Here is a 22106-nt window from a genome sequence, read left to right on the forward strand (position 1 = left end):
CCCATTTGAGACATATTTCAATACTATATGCAGCTTTTTATTCAATATGGCTCTTGACGATGAAGGCTGTGTCTATGGCAAATGGTGCTGACATGATGCCACCTTGGAACGAATCAAAATTTGAATGAGAAGTGTGACAAATTCTTCTCCAAGACACTGAAGTATACCGTATTTTGATGGAGACATTTTGGTTATTCTTGACTGTGTGATGCTTTAATGGACTTTTTGATGGTGTAGGCAGTCTGAATAGAGATGCCAACGGTCTCTGTAGCCTTCTTGGCACTGGCACCGGCTCAAACGTTGCCTTTTTTGCTGTTACTCTCACATTTTTGCACATATAGAAATGGGATAAAAACTGAACTTGTATATTTTTGTTTCAGCCGTCGTTTGATTGTGTACAAAATAACGAGGATTAAAGGGAAATGCAATTTAGGGTTCCCATTCTGTATAGTTTTTTATAGAGATCTCCGTCAGAAGATGTATCTTCCATTATAGGATCCAACATATACTTTTCTTTTTGATTTACACTCAAGAGGATTTATACAATTTTCGCAACTCTAATCATAACTTCTTCTTCTGATATAAGAAACATGGACTTATTTTGAATATTTCACAAATGTATGGGTAAAACTAATGAGATTCTATGGAAAGAGGCGATTTACTGGTTAAAATAACACAGAACCACAAAAAATGTACATCAAACAGTTTACTCATTCACACACCCTCGATCAAAAAAGGACTAGGAATGAGACATATATATTTTTTGTGAATAGCTATGGACTTTTTCTTTCCACAAAAATAAACATTTACTAATTATGGTTAAATAACACTGACATAAAGCTATAAAAATAATAGCTCTTAGCTGATATTGCCTTATTCTATACTTGCATATAGCTGTTTATTTGTCGTGAAACTCTATCTTAAACCAAATTTACCCTCGGTCTTGTTTAAAATGATTTTTACACCGATCTGGAGTGATATTTTTTGTGTGTTGAACATGCACACAATTAGTTTGGTTTGGTCTTACAATAACTATTGATGGAAGTCGAGTGCATTTTTTCGTTTTCTAAACTGTTGTTATTATTATTTAACTCCTGAGGAGTGAACTTCCTTTCCTACTACGTGCAACCTGTTATTGATGTATACGAAACCGGAGCTTACATTTGTGTGTGCACATATAAGACAAAGTTTAATCCTGAGGATTTGTTGGGTAGTTATAATCTTAAATCCATGTTGCACTCAGAGTAAGTAGGTATATATCAACATCGGGATAATTCAGGCAATTTTCCTTGTTTATTTCATTCTCCCCCCTTTCCTTGTGACAGTTGATCTAATGAAAGAATTTAATATGTTTAATAAAGCCAAACAGTAACACTGTATAACTAATTTGACATAATACTTTGGTTATATTTTAAAGTACCTATTGGCTTTAAGTATTTTATTGAAGCATTGGAAATGACACTGGATACTAATTTGTTTATAGGATCTTTACTTAAGGCAATTTAGGATTAGGTCAGCTTATTGACATCACATCACACTTTTGATTTTCATCCCCCCGTACGTCCGTGGAACGGGCAGGCTCATACTAGTTGCAAATAGTAATATATAAATTCTTTTTTAACATAGACATAGGCGCAAAAAAAAAAAAAACGGATTACGTTTCCAATGACCACCATAAGCTGATTTAAACTATCAATTTATATTAATTTGAACAAAACCTTTGTTCTGTCATATGTACCTTTATCAATGATCATTTTATTCAAAATATAGGCGTGACACAGTAAGTTTTTTTTTTTTTTTCGTTCTTACACTTAAAAACCGAAGGAGTCACAAAAATTAACGTAAATGAACATTTTAGCTTAAAATTAAATCCCAAGTAAGTATTGCATTCATTGTCATTTGAGGGAGTCGATTTTCTCTAAATAGTGACATGTTGTAAAAGACGTCTATTTAATATAATCTTTCCTACAATTAGCAACATTCACAAATGTCTCATACATAAAAATTATTACTCAAAATCAAGGAACTTGTTTTCGATTTGAAAACAATAAAACCTTGAGATTTCCCAGAGGCCAATTTTTTTTTTCCATCATAATACTATAAAGATATATAGTCACTAGAAAAGTTGGGCTAAAATTGAATTTGCTCATTTCCTAATTAATATTACTGAATTAATACAAACATCCCAGAATTTGTAAATTAGTTTCCCAGGGTGTCGCTGAAGGGCAGCTGTTTTTCCCGGGAAATACATTGTGGATTCGCTTTGCTTAGTGTTGGTGGTGAAGTAGGGAATAGTTTGCATGGAAAGGTTTATGTTTTCGAAACATTTATTTTGTTACGTATATACAATGTAGGTATGTATTACATTATTATAATGACTATTTATTATTTATTGCGGAAAAAAAATATTGCATTGAAGGAAAGTAATTCGGTGAGTATCTCCCCCCTCTCCTTCTGCTTTTCTCACATAATTTTCTGACTCATTTCTCGTTCTTCGTCCTTTGATAGCAGTTACTTGTTATTACTGCTATTATTTCTCTAACTTATTTGTTTATGAAACATACCTTTTACTTTCCAAGTATCTAACCAACGGAAGAAACTCACTCTTTCTCTTCCCCTCCTCAAAGACCTCTATGGTTCATTTGTACACACAGCATTACATACTTTAGTTCTAATCAACAAGGGATTCTTCAAATGATTTGCCGCCTAAATAATCAACAACAGCAATATATTATTATTAGCATTTAGTGAGTATGAGTATCAATACAAAGAAAACAAACACCCCAGTCCTTTTACCCTGGATTCCTCCTGGGAAACCCAAAGAAGAGAGTTCCAATCGTTATGTTCATAAGAAAAATAATAAATTAGACCCCTCTTCATGGCTCAATGAGAGTTCTAATAGTGTTTGGACCACACACCAATCTAAAAAATCCCCACATTCTCCTCGGAAAGTTAATGGATCAACCAGGAAATTATCTGATGATGCCCTGCTCCTTGGGAGTAATGAAGATAGGGAGTTGCTTCGTGATAAAATTTTAAAAATTTTCAAAGAGGATGAAGAGATAAAGAAGAAGATTGATGGAATCCATGGTGAAGAATTGAACAAAGGTGGGTCTCATACCGACAAGTCTCCTTCTCCGGATCAAATGAAAAGTGAGGAGATACAGGACGAAGAGAAGGAGAAGAAAAAAAGAGAAGAACGTCATAGTCATAACGAACAAGATTCTGGAATAAAGTCCGAGTCTAAAGTCAATATTAAAGCCAGCATTCTCAAATCCCGACGTAATTCCGACAGTTATCCAAATGAAGATGAAATGCCTTCGATAAGGTCGGAAAGAATCAATCGATCTCAAGCGGAGCATCATCGACTCTCCCCCATTTACTATAGTGACACGGATGCTGACCGAATTGGCAGAAATAATCGTCGGTACCATTCGAAAAGGTTCGATAATCGTAATAATAGGAACATTCGTCCAATCGACATAGATGACGAGGAAGTATATTTAGAATCACAACGTCGACATAATTTAAGGTTTTCTCCCGATTCTGCACTTATGGAGTCGAGAGCTAGTAGAGACTCTATTCGATTCATCGATAGCAACAATACAAATGGATATTTTGTTAACCGTTTGGACAAGGCCATTCCGGATCCAACGCAATCCTATTTCCAAAATAACCATTATAATCAACAAGAGATCGTCATGACCCCCTTAGCACATTTAAACGGTTACAAGAGATCGCGAGTCTCTAAGCCTAATGCATGGATGATCATCCCTGAAAAGGATGGACGCTCATCACGAGCAATCCCCGTGTCTGTCTCTGATAGCATTGGCTCCAGACTTAAACAGAGTTTTACAAACATTAGCACACTATTGAATAATATGGAGAAGAAGGAGGTTGGACGGTTATCTGGATCCAACTCGGATACTCCAATAGAATATTTGAATGATAATGTGGCAATCATCAATAAAAATATTAATCCCAGAGATGAGGCGAGGGAACGAATTTTTCGATGTGGTGTTATAGTTTTAATCTTATGTTTTATCCTTGCGTTTGGAGCAATCATTGCCGTTATTGTTTTAGCGGATCAAGGTAAGATACTTATTTTTAATTAATGTATGTATTTAAATAGATGAGGGTTCAAAGAACATTATATTATGAACCTCTAATGTGGGTAACACGGAAATTGGAAGGTACATTATTTCCTACACGTGTTAAATATGATTGATGGTGAATCATTATCTTACTCTGTGTGATTAATCGAAATTTAGCTATTTATTTAATTATAAAAGCTATACAAGGAATTATAATATACACAAAACGCAGACTCTTTTGTCCTTTCCTTTTTTTTTTTTGACCAACTAAGGGTTATTTTGTCAGTATAACTATTACTATAATAACTATGAAAATGAACGAGAAATTTGAATTAAAATCATTGTGTGAAGAATGTCAAAAAGAATTATATTTATTTATAATTATTCTGAAGATATAGAATTAATTTTTAAATAAATATTTTTAAAACAAATCCTTACAAAATTCATTAGACGATTTTTTTATTCAACTTTCTCTTTCATTTCAGGCCATGTACAAGGTGCTATTATTTTGGTATGTTTTGTCTCCCTCCCCTGCATACTCACATTTGGTGCACATAATGCATGTGCCATATTATAACTAGAGATGGGATTTGTGTATTAATGAATTAAGACCCTTGTTGGTATCATGTGCCTGTTATATGATTATTATTTTTTTTTTTTTTTTTAGGGGGGCTTAGAAAATGAGCTTCTGCCATAAAGAGGAGACCTTTCTACATTTAAAATATAATTAGTGAAGGGAGAATATTATTATTATATTTAAACTCATATGTATTTATTTTAATATGCATTTTTAAATAAATTTACACCAAAAATAGGGGAGAATTCTTTTTTAGAGGGAGATCTTAACACCCTACAACTTATTCAATTATGAACAAAAAAGAAAAACGAGCACACCCAACAACCATTTTTCCTTTTCTAATCGGAAAACTTTGTTTTTTTCATTACACGTATGTGTGGCGATAACATAAAATCAAGCTGGGATTTTTTTCATGAAGCAGAGAAAAACGCATTATAAGTTTTTTACTTCAATGAAACCCCAAAGAGGATTTTTTAAAGAGTCAAATACAATATTAAACCACTGAAAAACTTTTCAACATGTTATTAATAGGATTAATATTCGTTTAAATTATTACAAGAACATATTATATACAAGTTCAGTCAATTTGATCGTGCGATATTTGAACTTTAAATCGAATTTTGATATCATTAATATAATCTATTTCAGTTGGTGAGGCTTGTTATTAACCGGCTAATCCTTTGCTTTTTTTTGTTTTCCTCGCAACGTGAATACTATTACACTCTTCTTTAAAAATATTTTTTACGTCAAGACGTCTCAGTGTCTTTAAGATCAGCGTTACCAAATAACCTATTGTTATCATGTTTAGTTACCCTTAAAAACCCTCAACTTCTAAGGACTTAATCAATTTTTTAAATTTATATAAATTATAGTACTCATATCAACGGGTTCGTTTATCATACTGTCGCAATGTTGAAAAAAAGACTCCCAGCTTGTTTTTATGTTATTGCAACATATATTCTTTCGTTGATTATAACTAGAGGGGCATAAAAAATGTCCTAAAAAGGGAGTGCTACTTTCTGTAGTTGCATTGGATTTTTTAAATTCTAAAGATGTAATCATTATTATTTCATTTTTAAGAAGATAATATCTAAGCATAAAGTAATAACTAGTGTTTGTGCTCGAGAAAGACGAAGAGTAACAATCAGAGATGCTTGGGAGTTATAAGTGTAAGTCCTTGTTAAACTTGGAGAGGAATTGAGGATCCCCATTAGAGTAATTCCAGGCTCAATGTCCTTGCTATTTACAGAGTGGGATTTGAGTTTATTTTCTTCCTCTTACTAGATGCTTGCTGCTGATGAAAAATAACGAAATGACAATTGTTCATTTTAAGTTTTTTATTTTTACAATTGATTATATTTCAAATATTAATTTTTTTGGATTAAAATTTAAAAAATCAACTACTGTACTTAAGAAATTACTTTTTTAGGAAAAAAAATTCCAATAATTATATCTATAAAAAATCCGTATTAATTCCCAAAAAATTAAATTTCAAATATCCACAGCTATTGAAAAAATATTTAATTTTTTGGAAAAAAATTTTGGAAATTAAATTTCAAATTTTACATTTAAAAAAAAGTAATCCTATTTTTGTGTTATTTTTTTTTTTATCCTGAGCAAAAAAGTTTCTTGTAAAATGTAACTTTCTTTAATTTCAGGTCAGGGGGCTACAGTCCCTCCAGCCCACCCCTTGCAGACGCTCCTAACTTTTTACATAATCCCCTTAGAATCGGATAGAAAAATAAAAAGGAGTGTATTTTTAAGCGTGCGAAGATACAATTGTACAATTTGCTTGTATATGTTTACACGCCGAATGCGCTTGTTTTCCCTTCTCCAGTTAACAGGGAATTGAATAAAACTACTCTATAATGAATGGCTTAAGAATTGACCCAACATTATTTAATGATCTATTCATTCTATTTCATCTTGCTAATTATTAATGAATATAGTTATTTTATATAAATGTTTTAATTGAAATTCTCTCTTTCATTCAAGTAAATTATAAATAAGCATTGTGAGGAAATGTATCGATAGCATTTGCAGGTGTGTGCGTAGGCTTATATAAATATATTTTTTTTTTTTTTGGGGGGATTTTTTTTCAAAATCATTAGTTATTCATAAAAATTTGAAAAATTAATTTTTTTGGAGAATAAATTCAAAAATTAAATTTCAAATATTAAATTCTTTGAAAAAAAAAATTAAAAAATCCACAGTTATAAGAAAAAACTAAATTTTTTGGAAAAAAATTTTAAGAATCCATAGTTATTCAAAAAAATTAAAAAAAAATGGAAACAATATTCAAATGTTAAATTTTTTGCTCTACTGCATAGTTGGTCCGAATAATGGGGAAAAAAACATTTGGGGGAGGGCTACATACCCTCCTGCCCACCTCTTACAGTTGCCCCTGATTTTATGTGGTGTTTGAGCTAGTAAGGGTTTTTTAATTTACTTAAACATTTCAGTCAATTTTAAACTTATACATATTTTTCTCAATTTATTGCGTAGAAATTTTGATTCAAAATATGGCTCTCATCAGTCAAGCAAAGTTATGAAATATGCATTAACATTAAAACGAAACAAAAAAACTATTTGATTTTCTTTCAATGAATTGTAACTCTTTAGTTACTAACAAAAACAATGTAAATACCAACATTTTGTAGAGACAAAAGGTATGTTCATATAAATTCATATTTGCGTGAAGAATTGAGTATAATAAGTGCTTATGGATCCCCCGCCTACTTTTGCATATTTAATGCTAGAAGTAGCTCGACTAAAAAAATAAATAAAATAAGCCCATAACAACTCCAAAAAACGGGTTTGTGTCACATGAACGAGTGGAAAAGAACAACATGGATTTGTGTTCTATTTAAAATAGATCCGGTTAAAACTCAAAACTGGATTAAAAATGTAACATTAAAAAAAAAGTGTTTTGAACCGGGTATTTGACAAGCATCTATCATTGATAACGGTCAATTTTGAATATTTCCCATTTTGTATGAGCCAACAAAGTAGTGTATAGTTTTTTTAACGTCATCATCCGTCTGAAAAACTAAGCTAGAAATGATTACGATTACATCATATATAGCTATAAATTGTTTCCTTCCCGCGCAATCATTCATTACCAGGGTCTCCGTAACCAATGAGTCGTATTGTGCCAGTCCTTATTTAGGATTGAAGACTCCAGTTCACTCCCGGTCCAGTCCAGTTATGTCCTGCATATCAGTCCTAAAACTGATCAAGTTTGGTCCTTGATGACGTCAATCAACTTTATTTCTTCTTTTTTTAATACGTTCTAGCACTGGCACTCTGAAGTACCGATGGTCTTAAAGACTGATCTCATTGCCTTTTTAGGACCTAAAACTGGACTGGACCGAATAAATAAGCACTGACACAACACTATTAAGGAGTACTAGAGGGAGGTACCAGAGATTTAATTCTGTTAGCTACTGACTGTAGTCCTTTTAACTCATTACTTGTTACTATTTATGACGTCATAAAAGTGAACTAATGATAGAAAAATAATACATTAATTGAATTGGAGAACTGCAGTCAACCGCTGCCTCTATTTTGAACCCATGCTGTAACTGATCTAAAAGGGATGGGGGGAGCAGTTTTATAAAAAAGACGTCATATTATTGATTGCAATATTTCCTTTTCATTAAAAAATGGAGGGCCCAATCCACCTCCCCATCTTGTCATCACTCATCAGTAAAATTAGTTGCATATTATTTTGAACTTTTAAAGGTTCTTTGTAATTATGGCTGTATAGCTAAACATTACTCTCGGGTATTAACGTACCCTGGTAATTATCCATGTCTACATGTTTCTAAAAAAAGATACGCAAACCTATTCTTATGTTATATATATGTATATCTATGTTCAAAGTTAAATATGTAAATATACCGAAAAGGGTATTTTTTCACAAAATATGCAGATACAACTGGTGCCCCTGATTAAAATTAACTTAAAATATGTTTACTTTATTATTGGATATGTACTTAAGTTTCTTATTTCCTTGGAAGTTGTCTTTGCACTTGATCCCATTTATAAGTAATAAATTCTGGGAAATCTAAACATATTTTTGGTTGTTTTAGGTAGAAATAATCAATTTTCAGCTAGATCCGTATATTCTCTATTCACGTGTTCTTCATTTTTTATCACCTATGTGTGGAGTGTTTTCTAGAGGCCGTGGGTCTTGTTTTATAGAATTTCTTAGCCCAAACCAACTGGCAAAAAAAAAAGAAGAAAGAATTGAATACTATATAAGTGATTAAAAAGCTAATTTTTCCCGGGTCCGCCAAAATAACCTCTTTTTTCTAAAAGACAACAAAACAAGTTTGTTAATTAAAGTAATTTTATTAATCTTTTATAATGATATTTAACATTTAAAGTTTTTTTTTTACATAGTTCTGAAAATCATGACGATAGTAGAGGTCCCCATTGTCCATATACTGACGGAGTTTTGGTATTAATTTTTTTTTGTTTCTCTTTGAATAAATTTTTATTGCGAGGTCTTAGAGGAGAATTATATTGAATAAAAAGATGCAAAATTTTACTAGAAACGTGTCTTATTTAAAAGTTGTGGATTATCAGTTGATTAAAAAATTATTTACTGGCAACGCTACAAAAGTTTTTCTAGATTACCGATCTAGACAAGTATCACTAGTTTAAAGTCCTTGCATGACACTGGATCTGAAAACATTTATTTTTGCTTTAAATCATCATTATTTATAGACTTATTTGTACTCAAAGAATTTTGCAATTTGGAAAAAATCCTGTTTTGTATATTAGTAATTGAAACAATTAACATGTTTTTGTAAATCGCACCAATAAAAACTCAAGGTCCAAATTACAATCAGTTCAATATAATTAAAAGATATGTGAAACCATTTTTTGGTAAAATTTATTTTCAAAATCAAACACACGTTCCTCACTACTCCAACACAAGGCAAGACGTCTTTTACCCCAGAACATTAAAGAAAATATTGAAGGGCAAGTATTTATTTAGTAAACAGCACGTAGTTTTATTAAATAAACGTAAGCAACTTTTAAAACCTGATTACCACGCGTTGTAAGAAAGGAATATATATTGCCACCCCCTGTTTTTGTAAAAAAGTGTAAAAATCCCTGAATTATTATCACACATTAGAGCGGTTTGATTTTAAGCTTTTTTCGAATTTCGATTACGGTGGTACGAAAAAGTTGTTATATTGTATGAAAATTACCCATGCAAAATTGTATTGTCCTACAAGTTAATCTTTATGTCGCACATCTCGATCAAATTATAAAAAGGTAAACCATTTTCGCTTAGTGATTATAAAGACTAAAAAGTCATTTTTGATTATTTTGCATAAAATACTTTTGGTAAACATTTTTATGACGTATGAAATTTTTTTTTTTTTTATATAAAACTGTAATTTTTAACAAAAATAAAGTTATGAGAATTTAATGATTCACGTATAAGGCGCATCATTTTTTACATTATTAGAAAGAAAAGACAAAAATACTTTTATGTTATTCTCTGTGTTTGCTCTATAGGGTAGCTTTAGAAAAAAAAACACTTTATTAATCTTTTTATGGGTTAGAATAATATTTATCATCCTCAACTAATGTAAAATAATGATTAATGCTGTGTTTGAATATCTATTGAGAAAGTGAAGAAATTTTGACTCCTTTCAAACTATGAGCTAGATGAACTACCTAAAGATGACATCCTAAGAAAATGAAATTTTGCATAGGTCATTGTTGACATATTTTTCGAACCAGCCATAATCGAAATTTGAAATAAGTTAAAAAACAAACTGTAATGTATTTAACATTTCCTTCCCCCTATTTTACAGCCTCATTACCACACATTATCAAAAAGGAAGTTATGTTGCCTTAACCTGTATTGTGAAATAACTAAATAAAAAATTCCTGGAAATTTCCTTTACATTTAAAACTCCCAGTGATCCTTGGATTGATTATTCCGCATAGCTTGAATTAATATTCATTCCGATTCACGTAATATGTAGATGGATATTATGTGAAGAAATAGTTATGGACTATTTTAAAACATATTAATCAAAAATGTACCTACAAAAATACTTATGAATACAATTGTTTTGAGTGAGCCCCCTTGGTTACCATAGAGTAAGGTCCATAAATACATACTTTTTTATTAAATAGACTTGACTTTTCATTTCTCTTCATTAATTATTCAGTGTCCTTAATTGTTATACTCATTCTAGCTTTTTTCTTCTACTTATAATAGAGTCCACTACATCAGCCAAAATTCGCGCACAACCAACGAATATTGAGTTTGTATCCGAAGGAGGTAAGTTTAATATGTTTAATACAATCTATGACCAGATTTATGTTTTAAATGGTCATTTTTCCTGGCCCTGCGTTTGATTATACAAAATAGGAAATAGTATGTTCCTTATGAAAATTGATAAATGCAATCTTTTTACATAAATCTTTTCTAAATAAAAGGTAATTTAAATATAAAAGGGCCCCACATTTTTTCTTTTCAAAGATTTGAAATAATTTTCTAATAAAAAAGTCCAAATATATTTTATAAAAAAAAACAAAATTTAGCATAAATTTCAAATTTAAGAAATAAAGTGACATAACTCAACGGACAGCGCCCTTGGGAGAAATTATTCTCTTTTACTCAATGTACGCAGGTTGGCGTTTCGGTCACTCCTAGAGAAGGAAATATACTTAACTGGGCTTGTGGAATGTACGCACTCTCCACAAACCATCATCACGAGGGCCCGTTTCAGAGTCGTTCAAAGTTTGACCCTTTTCGAAGGATACTCGAACTTCAGTAGGACATAACTCCGCCGAGACTCAACTGATTTCAAAAATGTTTTCTGTAAAGTAGACACAAGACCAAGAACTTTAATTTAATTCTTATTAAAAATATATATATTGGGGCAAAAAGTACCATGAAAACGTTACCGCAATATATTAAAAATGGCAACCAAGCCAAGCTTCAAATTTTAGTTTGCTAATGTTTTATTAGAAGTCTAAACTACTAATACACTATGAGCTAAAAAAAAATACAGTGGTATCTTTAAGTTACCATCTTCATTTAGGCCCATAATTGAAAAAGGTCATATTTGCCATTATAGTTATTTCTTTATTTTTTTTCAGAAAAAATATCCGTTTTAACCCTTCCAACTTATGAATATGCGTAAGATTGCCCATTGGTCTGTTCCTAATTTATACACATCGTATTGTGTACACGTTTAATAGATGTGAAAAATCATCTTGAATTAGGGCTTTAAATTAATCTTCCAGCTGTTCTACATTTTGAAAAGTTGTGCTTCACGCATGCACGAGAGTTATAGGGAAAAAAGAAGGCTGTCAATGTTTATTTGTTAAAATAAAGTAAAACCAATTATTATACGATTATCCATTTGTGTCACATCCCAAAACGAACTTAGTTTGCATGGATTAGACCACCTGTCCGTTTAGACAGGTTATACACTGTATTAACCTGTTCCGCATAATAACTTGCCTGTCACAGATGGGCAGAGAAGTGTTACTATAAAGCCCTGCTTTAATGTATTCTTGATTTAGAAAGTACTCACGGAAGACATATATTATTTCTGCCTACAATCCTATTACAAAAATAATCTATTTCCACTCTTCTTATTTCAGATGAGTGCAATAAATATACAGTTTTATCAGAAAGCTGGCGGAAAATTGTGGGTACAGGTCCTCGAAGTACGACTGGTATCTACAACTGTGATCTCCGCCGTCCCGATAGACCAGGCAGCTATATAGTTCCTAATCAATGGTATCGATTCAAAGGAGATGCTGGCTCCTACATACCGACAAGTCCGCCACCAAGTGACGGAGAAATTTGTGGTACCTCCATTTCCGCCTGGATCAATGGAGAGCATCCATTAGTTAAAGATGGTGTCGTCACGAGAGAATTTTGTTTCCAGTGGTCAAAAGGTCCCTGTTCCTATAAAATTGATAGTCAAATTCGAACATGTGATGACTCTAATACAGGAGGTACATTCTACGTTTACAATCTGAAATTTCCATCAGAGATCCGATGCAATTTTGCATTCTGTGCAACAAACTGATAGCATGGAAATCACAAAATCTCCTACCTCGAAATTTTATACTATAGCAATGGATATTGCAGTTTCAAAGTGTATATTTTTTGTATTAATTGTTCCTTTTAATGCTGATCCTTTCATACTTTTGTCCATATATATAATGTCCAGATAATTTGGCAAAATCTTTAAAGGCTTTTAACAAATGAACTGGATGGTGTAAAACCTCGTGTGGATCCAGATTTGCCATTATACTGGGTCTGGTTTTGCACTTTAAATTTCCATTCCTTGGATGGATGGAGTAAACCAGTGAAGAAATTGTACCTTCCAATAATACTGCCCAATATGACCAAAAAAGTACAGGTTGTCATGGGCACAAATTGTACTCACTTTTGGAGCCCAATTTTTAGGCCTTCAAACACCCTGTACCTGATCTCATGCGATTTTTATTCTGGGGAGGGTCGAGCATGAGGACTGCGTTAAGTTTCATTCGTCTGTGGAGACCCTGAAGAACTTATACAATAGCAAAGCTGGATTCACACTAGGATTCTTTGACCTTCCAAAGCTTCCAGCACTGTGTGGCCGATGTTAATAGGAGAAGCGGATCTCATTATAATTGAATGCCAATAAAATGTAGCTTTCAGATAATTAAAAAAATATGGTTTTACCCAATCTAGTTTGTTCGTTATAAGTCTTTAATGATTTCCCCAATTTATCTGGAACTCCCTATATAGGTCTTCAATCGTTTTTGTTTTTTAAATAGAAGGTTTAGACAAATTATTCCTGGTTTGAAATATTTATAAAACATTAGAGAAAAATAACGAGGAATACATGTTGAAAATAAATTAATTTTCTAACCATATATACACAGTTTGGTCTAGTATCCGAAAGGTAAGTTTTTAAAAAGGAGGGTATTGGTCACTTCCTCTAGGCCTTGTAGTTCACACTTTAACGTAAAAAAAGGAACAACATTCGAAATTATTTTCTTTAAAAAAAAACAATACTTATTCTTTATAATTATCTTTAAAAATATAAAGAAATCGTTTTTTATTTGGTTAAGAAAAACAACATTTTTGAAATCAAGCTCAAATTGAAACTAGAATGGAAATTCGGTAGATCGTAAACCTTCTCCTATGTCCATTTGCCCTGTATGACAATTTTTTCCTATTTAAAGCATCTTTATTAAATCTGCATAAAGACTAGTATACTTTCAGTGAGAACTTAAGATCGTTGTTGACTTGTTTTTAGTTAATAAGTTGTAATAATAAAATTGTTATCGACAATGTTTTCAATTCCCTCTGAGAAATTTATATATGAGATTGTATCTGTTCTTATTTAGAACTGAAGACTGCAGTTCTGTCTCGTTCCAGTCCAGTTACCTCCTGCATTTCAGTCCTAAAATATATTAACTTCGGCCGTATATGACTATTCAAATATATTTTCCCCTTATTGACGGAGGTCTTCAGTGCGCAGGTACTGTTGTGGCGCCTCCATTCCTTGCACTCCACATGCACCTTGATGGAATTTGAGGTCTGAACTCTGCGGCTGCTAGAAGCCCATTTTGTCCTGGAACCCCTCTTGGGATTTTTTGCGGTATGGACAGGTGCTCCATCTTGTTAGAACACCCAGGGAGTATTGCCAAACGATGGATTTTATCCATTGGAGAACTTTGGTATCCAGTATTTTGACGTACTCATCAGCCTTCAGCCTGTATCTTAAAGAGAACCAGACGGGATTTATGGCCTTCCGTTGGATGCAACCAGGCCTAACATTACCACTGAAGCAGGGTGTTTGGTGACATATATGTGCTCCTTTGTTACTTCCCCAATGTCACTACTCAATCATTCTGCCTGTTGAAGACAGGGTCAACAGTAAAGGCCTGCTCATCAGAAAAGATCACAATGAGTCCACAAGTTATCTTGAAGTTTTTTTCACCCACCGTTGAGATTTGCCTCCTACCTTTTTTAGAGCCCTGGACACCACTGGTGGGGACTTTTTCATCTTTCTGGCCATGTCAGCAATTGACAAATCCTCAGAGATCTTTTATGAGTGCACACAAATGTTCAATCAGGCTATTTTGACAGAAATAATTATTAAATACTATCATAATTACTTTAATGCAATCTATAAATAGTTAATTATATATCAAATTACTATACTAGAACAATTTGTGAGTCATGACGCAGTTGGTATAAAACTCGCACATTTTCATACAATGTCACGCTTTGACGCTACACATAATATTTTCCTGCACTTGTAGTTAATCATCAATCATAAATGGCGGATTTCGAATAATAATTTTTTAAGTATAAAAAACGAATACGAATAATCTCTGAGGGTTGCCACTGACTGTTTTACCGTTGCTGGAAAATATCTTACTTTTTTTTTAAACGCCTTTACCTCAACCAATATTACCTCCACGTTAAATCATTTACTAGTAAAAGTGATTCAACTACCGATTCCAGTGTTTCCTGGTCGTATCCTATATTTATTAAGGATACCAGTGTGTTTTCTCTTAGATTAATGTGGTGAAAAATGAATATTGTACTAAACTCCCTCATGATCACTTAGATCAGATAATGAGGATTACCACAACCAGTCTGATGCAAACTTTTAAAAGATAGCTCAGAATTCACGAGCAAATTACACTGATTAGAGCAATAATATGTATCAATAAAATATCCAAACGTCAATGAATTTTATCATGCCTATATTATTTACTGTCCATTTAAAATTAAAGGCAATTTTCATAAGTATGGGCCCCATCTCATTTTGGATAACACCCAAAAACTTTTGAGAACTCCTGTATTAAGATATATAAACCCTTTATACTATCAACTAAGCATCCAACATATAACGCACTATATTTGTACCGACTACGACTACTAAAATTATTTGGATCATAAAAATTATTTATAATCTAAGGCTAACATTCAGTGTTCCAATAGTTTTTTTTTTTTTTCTAAATGTTTATAAATTGAAGCTATTAAGTTCTATTAATTTATGAAACTTAAAAGTTAACTCATTTATAAGTTTACTTCACAAAATTTCATGGTCTATACAATCACAATTCCCAAACATCCCTAAAGTCTAAATTATTATGTTGGGTAGAGCATAGCCACTAGCTGTGCTAGTTCATTAATTAGACTTGTGAATAGTCAACATTATCGGATAAAAGTTTAACATTGCTTTGACATATTGTTTGTATTGTCGTTCTTCAGTTACGAGTTCATAAATGATGGTCAGAAACTTATGAATGCATTAACAATAGATAGATTTGGATCAATTTCATTTGTTGTTAGATATCTTATATTCCAAATATTTTCTTCATATCTGGTAAAATAATTTACTACATATAATTAATAGCTACCTAGAACTATATATTAAAGCTATATTTATAGTCTCTAGACACAAATGACTCAATATTTTTTAATAATATATTTTATAGGCTATATAAGCACTAGTGTGTTAGTATCGGAGTCGTAGAGTCGGTGAAATTCAAAAAGAGTCCTGTACAGACAGACAAGCAAATTATGGTCTATTGATATAGATTATTTCCATCAAAAAGGTAATGAACATACAAATACAAATGTAGTCTTGGATAAAATTTGAATCCCCCCCCCAAAAAAAAAAAAAAAAAAATCCACTTCATTACGCTTATGTTGTAGAGTATAGACTGGTGGTTACAAGCCTTATAGGTACACACCCTATATAGAAGATAATAGCTTAGGAAAAAGTAATTTAGTATTCTTCGCCTTATTTTAATACTTATTAAGAAGTGTTACAAACATTCGATGTAAGCCAAATATGCCCCGTTTTGTTTGATAACTTGCTGCCAACGAGAATCAAAATTACTAATATCCTTCTTGTAGAAGCCCTTGCCCCTATTCGCAAAAAACTCGGACAACCAATTTCACAGGTCTCTATTGAGGCCAAATTTGTACTATCAAGCGCGTTGGCCAAGGACAAAAATAGGTGGTAGTGACTTGCTCCCAGGTTCGGACTGTAGGGTGGATGAATAAGAACTTCCCATCTGAGCTTTCAGAGATTCTGGTGTGTCATCAAAAATGTATGCAGCCTGGCGTTGTCTTGATGATGTCTTGTTGTCTCCTATTTACCAATACTGGCTTTTTCTGTTCGATCGCCAGCTTCAAACGGTCGATTTGTTCATAGCAGAGGGCAGAATTGAGCAAAAAAAAAAACAAATTACTGGAACGTTACTGGAATTACGCTTTCGACACGTTTTTTCCTTTCAGATAATAAAAATGTAAAATATGGCGAATTTCTTCACAAGAATTCACAACTGAACAGGCCAATTGCAATACTGCCCAAAAAACGTTTGTAGTATACACTCATACCTCATCGTATGATCCGGTGAAACCAATAGTTAACAATATATATTTAGTTAAAAAAAGGGGTCTGGGGAAATACGAAATTACTTCTTTTCCAACCTAATATAAGTATGATTTAAACGTAGAAGATTCTACTCTTTAAAGTAGTAATAAATTTTCTTCCCTCAAGCTCATATAAAAGGAAGCTGATGTTAACAAGGGTCTTAATTCAGTAATCCTTTAAGTCTTGCTCCCGCCTTCTCATCCCACTCTACAAAAATACCATCCCTAGTTACTGATAATTATTCAAAACAAAAAAAAATGATGCCTATTCTATTAAAATTTCACGATTCCAATTCTTTAATATTTTAAATTTTATTTGAACATACCATTTTGCTGTAAATATTGTAATATAGACATTTATAATGAACACAATTTTAATTTAATATTGATTATGGAAGCAGTTTTCAAGCAGTTTTGGATCATAAATTATTTCATTAAGATACTTTATAAAAAATAAGGCTAAAGTCATAAATTCACATGGTCATCTCTTGTATCTTGACTGAAATATTTTTTTTTTCATAAGTGTGGAAAGTAATGAATTGTTGAATACCATTGATAAATAGTGATACATAAGAATTGGGATAGGAGAATTGGAAATTATTATTTTCCCGATTTCCCGATTCTTGATTAATTGTCCCATTACTACTTATAGCTACCTTGTTTTTTCAATAAATTTCATGCGTATTTTTCCCGGTAAATAACATTATTTCATTATAACCACAAATTAAACTACGCTATATTACAGGTACACATAATATTATGTTTGTATGTACGAAAAACCAATAATATTTTGCTTCTCGTATTGGTTTCTTTATAGTATTCAGTACAAGGTTGATATTATTCTGTAGTAGACATTTTTTTTTTCAAGAGTAAAATTTAAACGAGAGGTTTTGTAAGTACAGTTATTTAACAAAACCATATGAAAATAGTGCTTTCCACAACTTTTATACAATATGTGAGCCCTCTCTCTAATAATTGCCTCAATACGAGGCCTAAATCCCTTAGAGACTGTACACTTCTGTGAGGAGTAGCACACATCCTCTCCTTAAGACGCACCCAAAAGTTGAGGTCCCAAAAGTCTGGAAAATTGTTCTCATAAAGGCCTACGTATTAGCGGAGCGATAATACAGAGGTCCATCTTGAGTTTTTAAAAAAAAGTTGTCCCTAAACTTTTCTCTAGATCAATGTAGCACTTTTTTTTCTAGAAGTTCGATTTAACCATCGGCATTGAGCTCCTCCTTCCTCTCCATAAAAATGGGAAGACAGACTTCACCTTTACTGGCTAAAACGCACAAGACCATGGTTCCAGGTAGATTTTTTGTTTTGAAGACATGTCTCACTGAAGCTGATATATTTTCCGGATGTTCTGCTTGTTTACGTGGGATCTAAAGTGAAAAAACTTTCATCCGAAAAGAGCAAAACTTTTCCCGAGTTTTAGTTTGCCTTGAGAAAATTTAGAATCTTCTTTGCTCCTTTCAACCCTCGCAGTTTGCTCTGTTCAGAGATAAAAAGTCTTGTTATCCTCCTCATTGATTTTGCACCAATATCATTTCGGATTGAAAAACAAAATGTCTACCACTAGATAACATCAAACTCGTACCGGGTGCAACAACATTAAATCCACTTTTGTAAAGGAAATGAAAGCAGTTTTAAAAATCAGGAAAATTTTATTTTTGTTTCGTAGTGATAGTTTACATTTAAAGTTTTCTTTTACACAAGTTTTAAAAATCATATCAGACAGGTGACTTCCCCATTTTTTTCTTTTTTTCTTTTTTTCTTGGACACTATATGGCATTCATATAATTTTTAAATTTTAAACAAAAAAAAAAAGGACAGACCAGTGTTAACTTCGTCAGCTATTTTCAGTTTCGTCTCATCTTCGTCAGCCAATAGTCTTCGTCAGAGTTTCATCTTTGTCAGATTTTCATCTTTGTCAGATTTTCGTCTTCGCCAGATTTACGTCTTCTTCAGTTTCGCCTTTGTCATAATTTTTGTCAGATTTTCGTCTTTGTCTCGTCTTCGCCATGAACAAAAGCCTCGTTAACGAAATGATTTCGTCTCGTCAGTCTAGACAAAGTTAACACTGCTTATTACTTATACTTCCTTACTTTGTTTATATTATGGTTATATGAATAAAATAACATTCTGGAAATATATAGACTTATTATTATTTTTCGAGTTTTGTGGTTTTTTTTGCATTTTTTATAGATATTTATGATTTTGTTACTTGGAATAAAATTATTCATTTAACACATTTCCTTATTATTTCTGTCCCTTTATTCGTTATTAGATATCGAATATAAATAATCTAAAAGGTGCTACTGAAATAATGTAGCATACCACCGTACACTGACGTACAAGAATTTATTTAAATATATGCTTATTGTTTAAATAAAAAATATATAGTTTACTCAATTAAGTATCTTCAACTACACTTGGGTAAGGTTGGATTAAGTGATGGATTTTGTGCCTCATTTTTAAAAAAGGTTAGACTTTCATAACTTCAATCGGCTTTTTTTGCTAACAAGCCGAGTTTTTTGTATCGTTTTTTATTTACTTCATAAAACTTGAGTAGGAATTTATGAGTTTTTCTCGTGGGACATCACTAATTTAAATACTTTTTTGACCAATCCCAACTTTTGTGAGCATCTAATAGATGAAATAACGTTCATTATTCAGTAAAGTATGTTGGAATGTAATTAGAACTGAATCCAATAATTTCTAAATTAATTGAACTAGTTCGACTTTTGCTTATACTTTAAGTCAAGCTTGGACATTGAACCAAAACACGAACGGCGTTCACTCTTTCCGTTCATTTTTTGAACGAATGAACAACAAAGGGAGAAAAATGAACGATGAACGAAATATGAATGGAGTTCATTTTGTTTCGTTCATTTTCTTATTATTCACAAGAGGTAGCTTTTTGACTATTTTTTCCGAAGATTACTACATATTTTTTTCTTGATTATGGATATAATTATAATTATTATCTTTAATGGAGGCTGTTTATTTAGTCTTTTTTTTTCAAACCGTTGCTTCGTTTAATTGCACCATTCACTGGAAAATAAGTTCTCTCAAGACAGCATTCAAAATCACGAATAAGGTGTAATTGATCAAATAAAAGGTATAATGGACGTTAATGCATTTATTTATTTTGTACCTTGTAAAGTTTTTATCAAATCTGTTCATGTGAAGTACATAAATTTTAACCGGGCATTAGAACCTTCAATCTTTATTACTGGGCAATATGAAAGTACTCATGGAATGAGTATATGAATATCTTTTCAAGCTCTCCAGAGAATGAATGAGAATTATTGAAAAAAAAGATATAAGTTCTTTCATATTGTGCAGTAATAAAGAATGAAGGACTAATGTCAGTTGAAATTGATGTACGTCTCATTAACAGATTAAATGGGAACTTTACAAGTTACTAGATAAATAAAGGTTTTTGAATCCATTATAACTTTTATTTTATCCATTACATTCCATTTGTAATTTGAAAGACTATTTTGAGATGACTTGTTTTCCAGCAAATGATGCAATTAAACAAACCAATGGATTGAAAAAAAAAATAGATTGGTTCAAATGTTAAGAATTTATCTACATTAAATATAAATTACATGAATTTGATTTCTCCCATTTAAGTGATGAAAAGCCAGCATTTCTATGGGGATCCCCAAAACACTTCTATACTTCCGTGCATTCCTCCTGCAAGTTTTTTTCTCTCCGTAAATCGGCATTTTGTAACATACTTACTTTATTTGTTCTATTTTTGGGGAAGGTATATTCCACTTATTTACACTTACATATAGATTTTCATCGTGAACTGAAATCCAAGGTGATTAATTTTACTGAAGCTCCAAAACACTATGGAATCAAACCTCGATATATTCGGGAAGTTGCTTACCAACAATTGTTTAATAAACTTAGAGAGAGACATGTTTTTAAGGCCCTGTAGCATACACAGATTGATGAATGAGCCTAACAAGCTGTGGAGGATTTATTATTGCAATATTAAATTCAAATTATTTGTTTTAAACTATAATTCGTAGTTGCGAGTCTTTGAGTACATAATTCTAGTCGATAATATAGTTATATCTTCCAATTTTGTTAGATTTAGTTACTCATTTGTGGGGCTCAGATAAAGCCAGTTGAAAAAAAAAAAAAAACGAATGGATGACGTTTGACGCTTCTCTCTACTCTTTAAATTTCATATATATGGTATTGCGATCAACCATGTAATCGAACAGGGCCAATTTGAATCCATTTGACGCCTTATACAAAATATTAGCAAATAATATGTATATTCAATATTAAACTGTTACAAAAAGCTGAATAACCGTTTATTATATTCTGAGAAAATATAAATACTTCCAATAATATAATAAATAATTAAAAAAATGTAACATCCATAGCCAATGCAAAATACAAAATTGAACTATGTACTAAAAGAAAACTGTAGACAGGTGTTACAAAATAAAAATATTACAACTGCACGAATATATGTATAGTGTATGCCGTTGATATGTAGTATGCACTTATTAACTGGACAGAGCAGTGCAACCAGGTTGGGGAGTAGTGGAAAATATAGACAAGTGATTCAGGACTAATTTTATCCTCTCAGACGACAAGAACCCCCCCATGCCTCAAAGTCTTGGCCAAGTCTTCTACACCAAAAGCATTCTGTCAGATTCTGAACCGGCAACGTTATAAGCAACAAAAGATGCGTTTCCTCAACCCAAGTTATTTGGTTGCTTCTTTCATTTGGGCAATCCCTTTAGAGACATATCTAAACTTCTGGATTAAGACGAACATATATAATTAGTGAAGATTTCCGATTAAAGCCAAAAATCCTTTAGCTCCTTTCACTGGACTTTTTGCCTCTAGACTAGGTTCCAGGAGCCTTCCAAGAGCTGACAGATACTCTTTCGGACGAATTGAGAGTCACAGCACTCTTTCGAACAAACTTAGATCGGTATACCGT

At 32.1% G+C, this 22106-nt stretch overlaps 1 protein-coding gene across 1 annotated transcript; it reads left to right on the plus strand.

The window, feature by feature from the left end:
* The first annotated feature begins 2482 nt into the window (after positions 1-2482).
* On the plus strand, positions 2483-13592 carry LOC121129885 (uncharacterized). The gene is made up of 3 exons (XM_040725588.2): positions 2483-4092; positions 10925-10987; positions 12322-13592. Exons 1-3 carry the CDS (start codon positions 2754-2756, stop codon positions 12753-12755), a joined length of 1836 nt encoding a protein of 611 aa, XP_040581522.1. The 5' UTR covers positions 2483-2753; the 3' UTR covers positions 12756-13592.
* The last annotated feature ends 8514 nt before the right edge of the window (positions 13593-22106 follow it).

Source organism: Lepeophtheirus salmonis, chromosome 14, assembly GCF_016086655.4.
Source record: "Lepeophtheirus salmonis chromosome 14, UVic_Lsal_1.4, whole genome shotgun sequence".
Classification (NCBI taxonomy): domain Eukaryota; kingdom Metazoa; phylum Arthropoda; class Copepoda; order Siphonostomatoida; family Caligidae; genus Lepeophtheirus; species Lepeophtheirus salmonis.

Bases quoted from the DNA above. Each gene is read 5' to 3' on its own strand.
- LOC121129885 (XM_040725588.2), top strand. From the start codon at position 2,754: ATGAGTATCAATACAAAGAAAACAAACACCCCAGTCCTTTTACCCTGG. The intron at 4,093-10,924 runs GTAAGATACTTA...TACTTATAATAG, and splicing joins TATTGTTTTAGCGGATCAAG to AGTCCACTACATCAGCCAAA. The intron at 10,988-12,321 runs GTAAGTTTAATA...TTCTTATTTCAG, and splicing joins TGAGTTTGTATCCGAAGGAG to ATGAGTGCAATAAATATACA.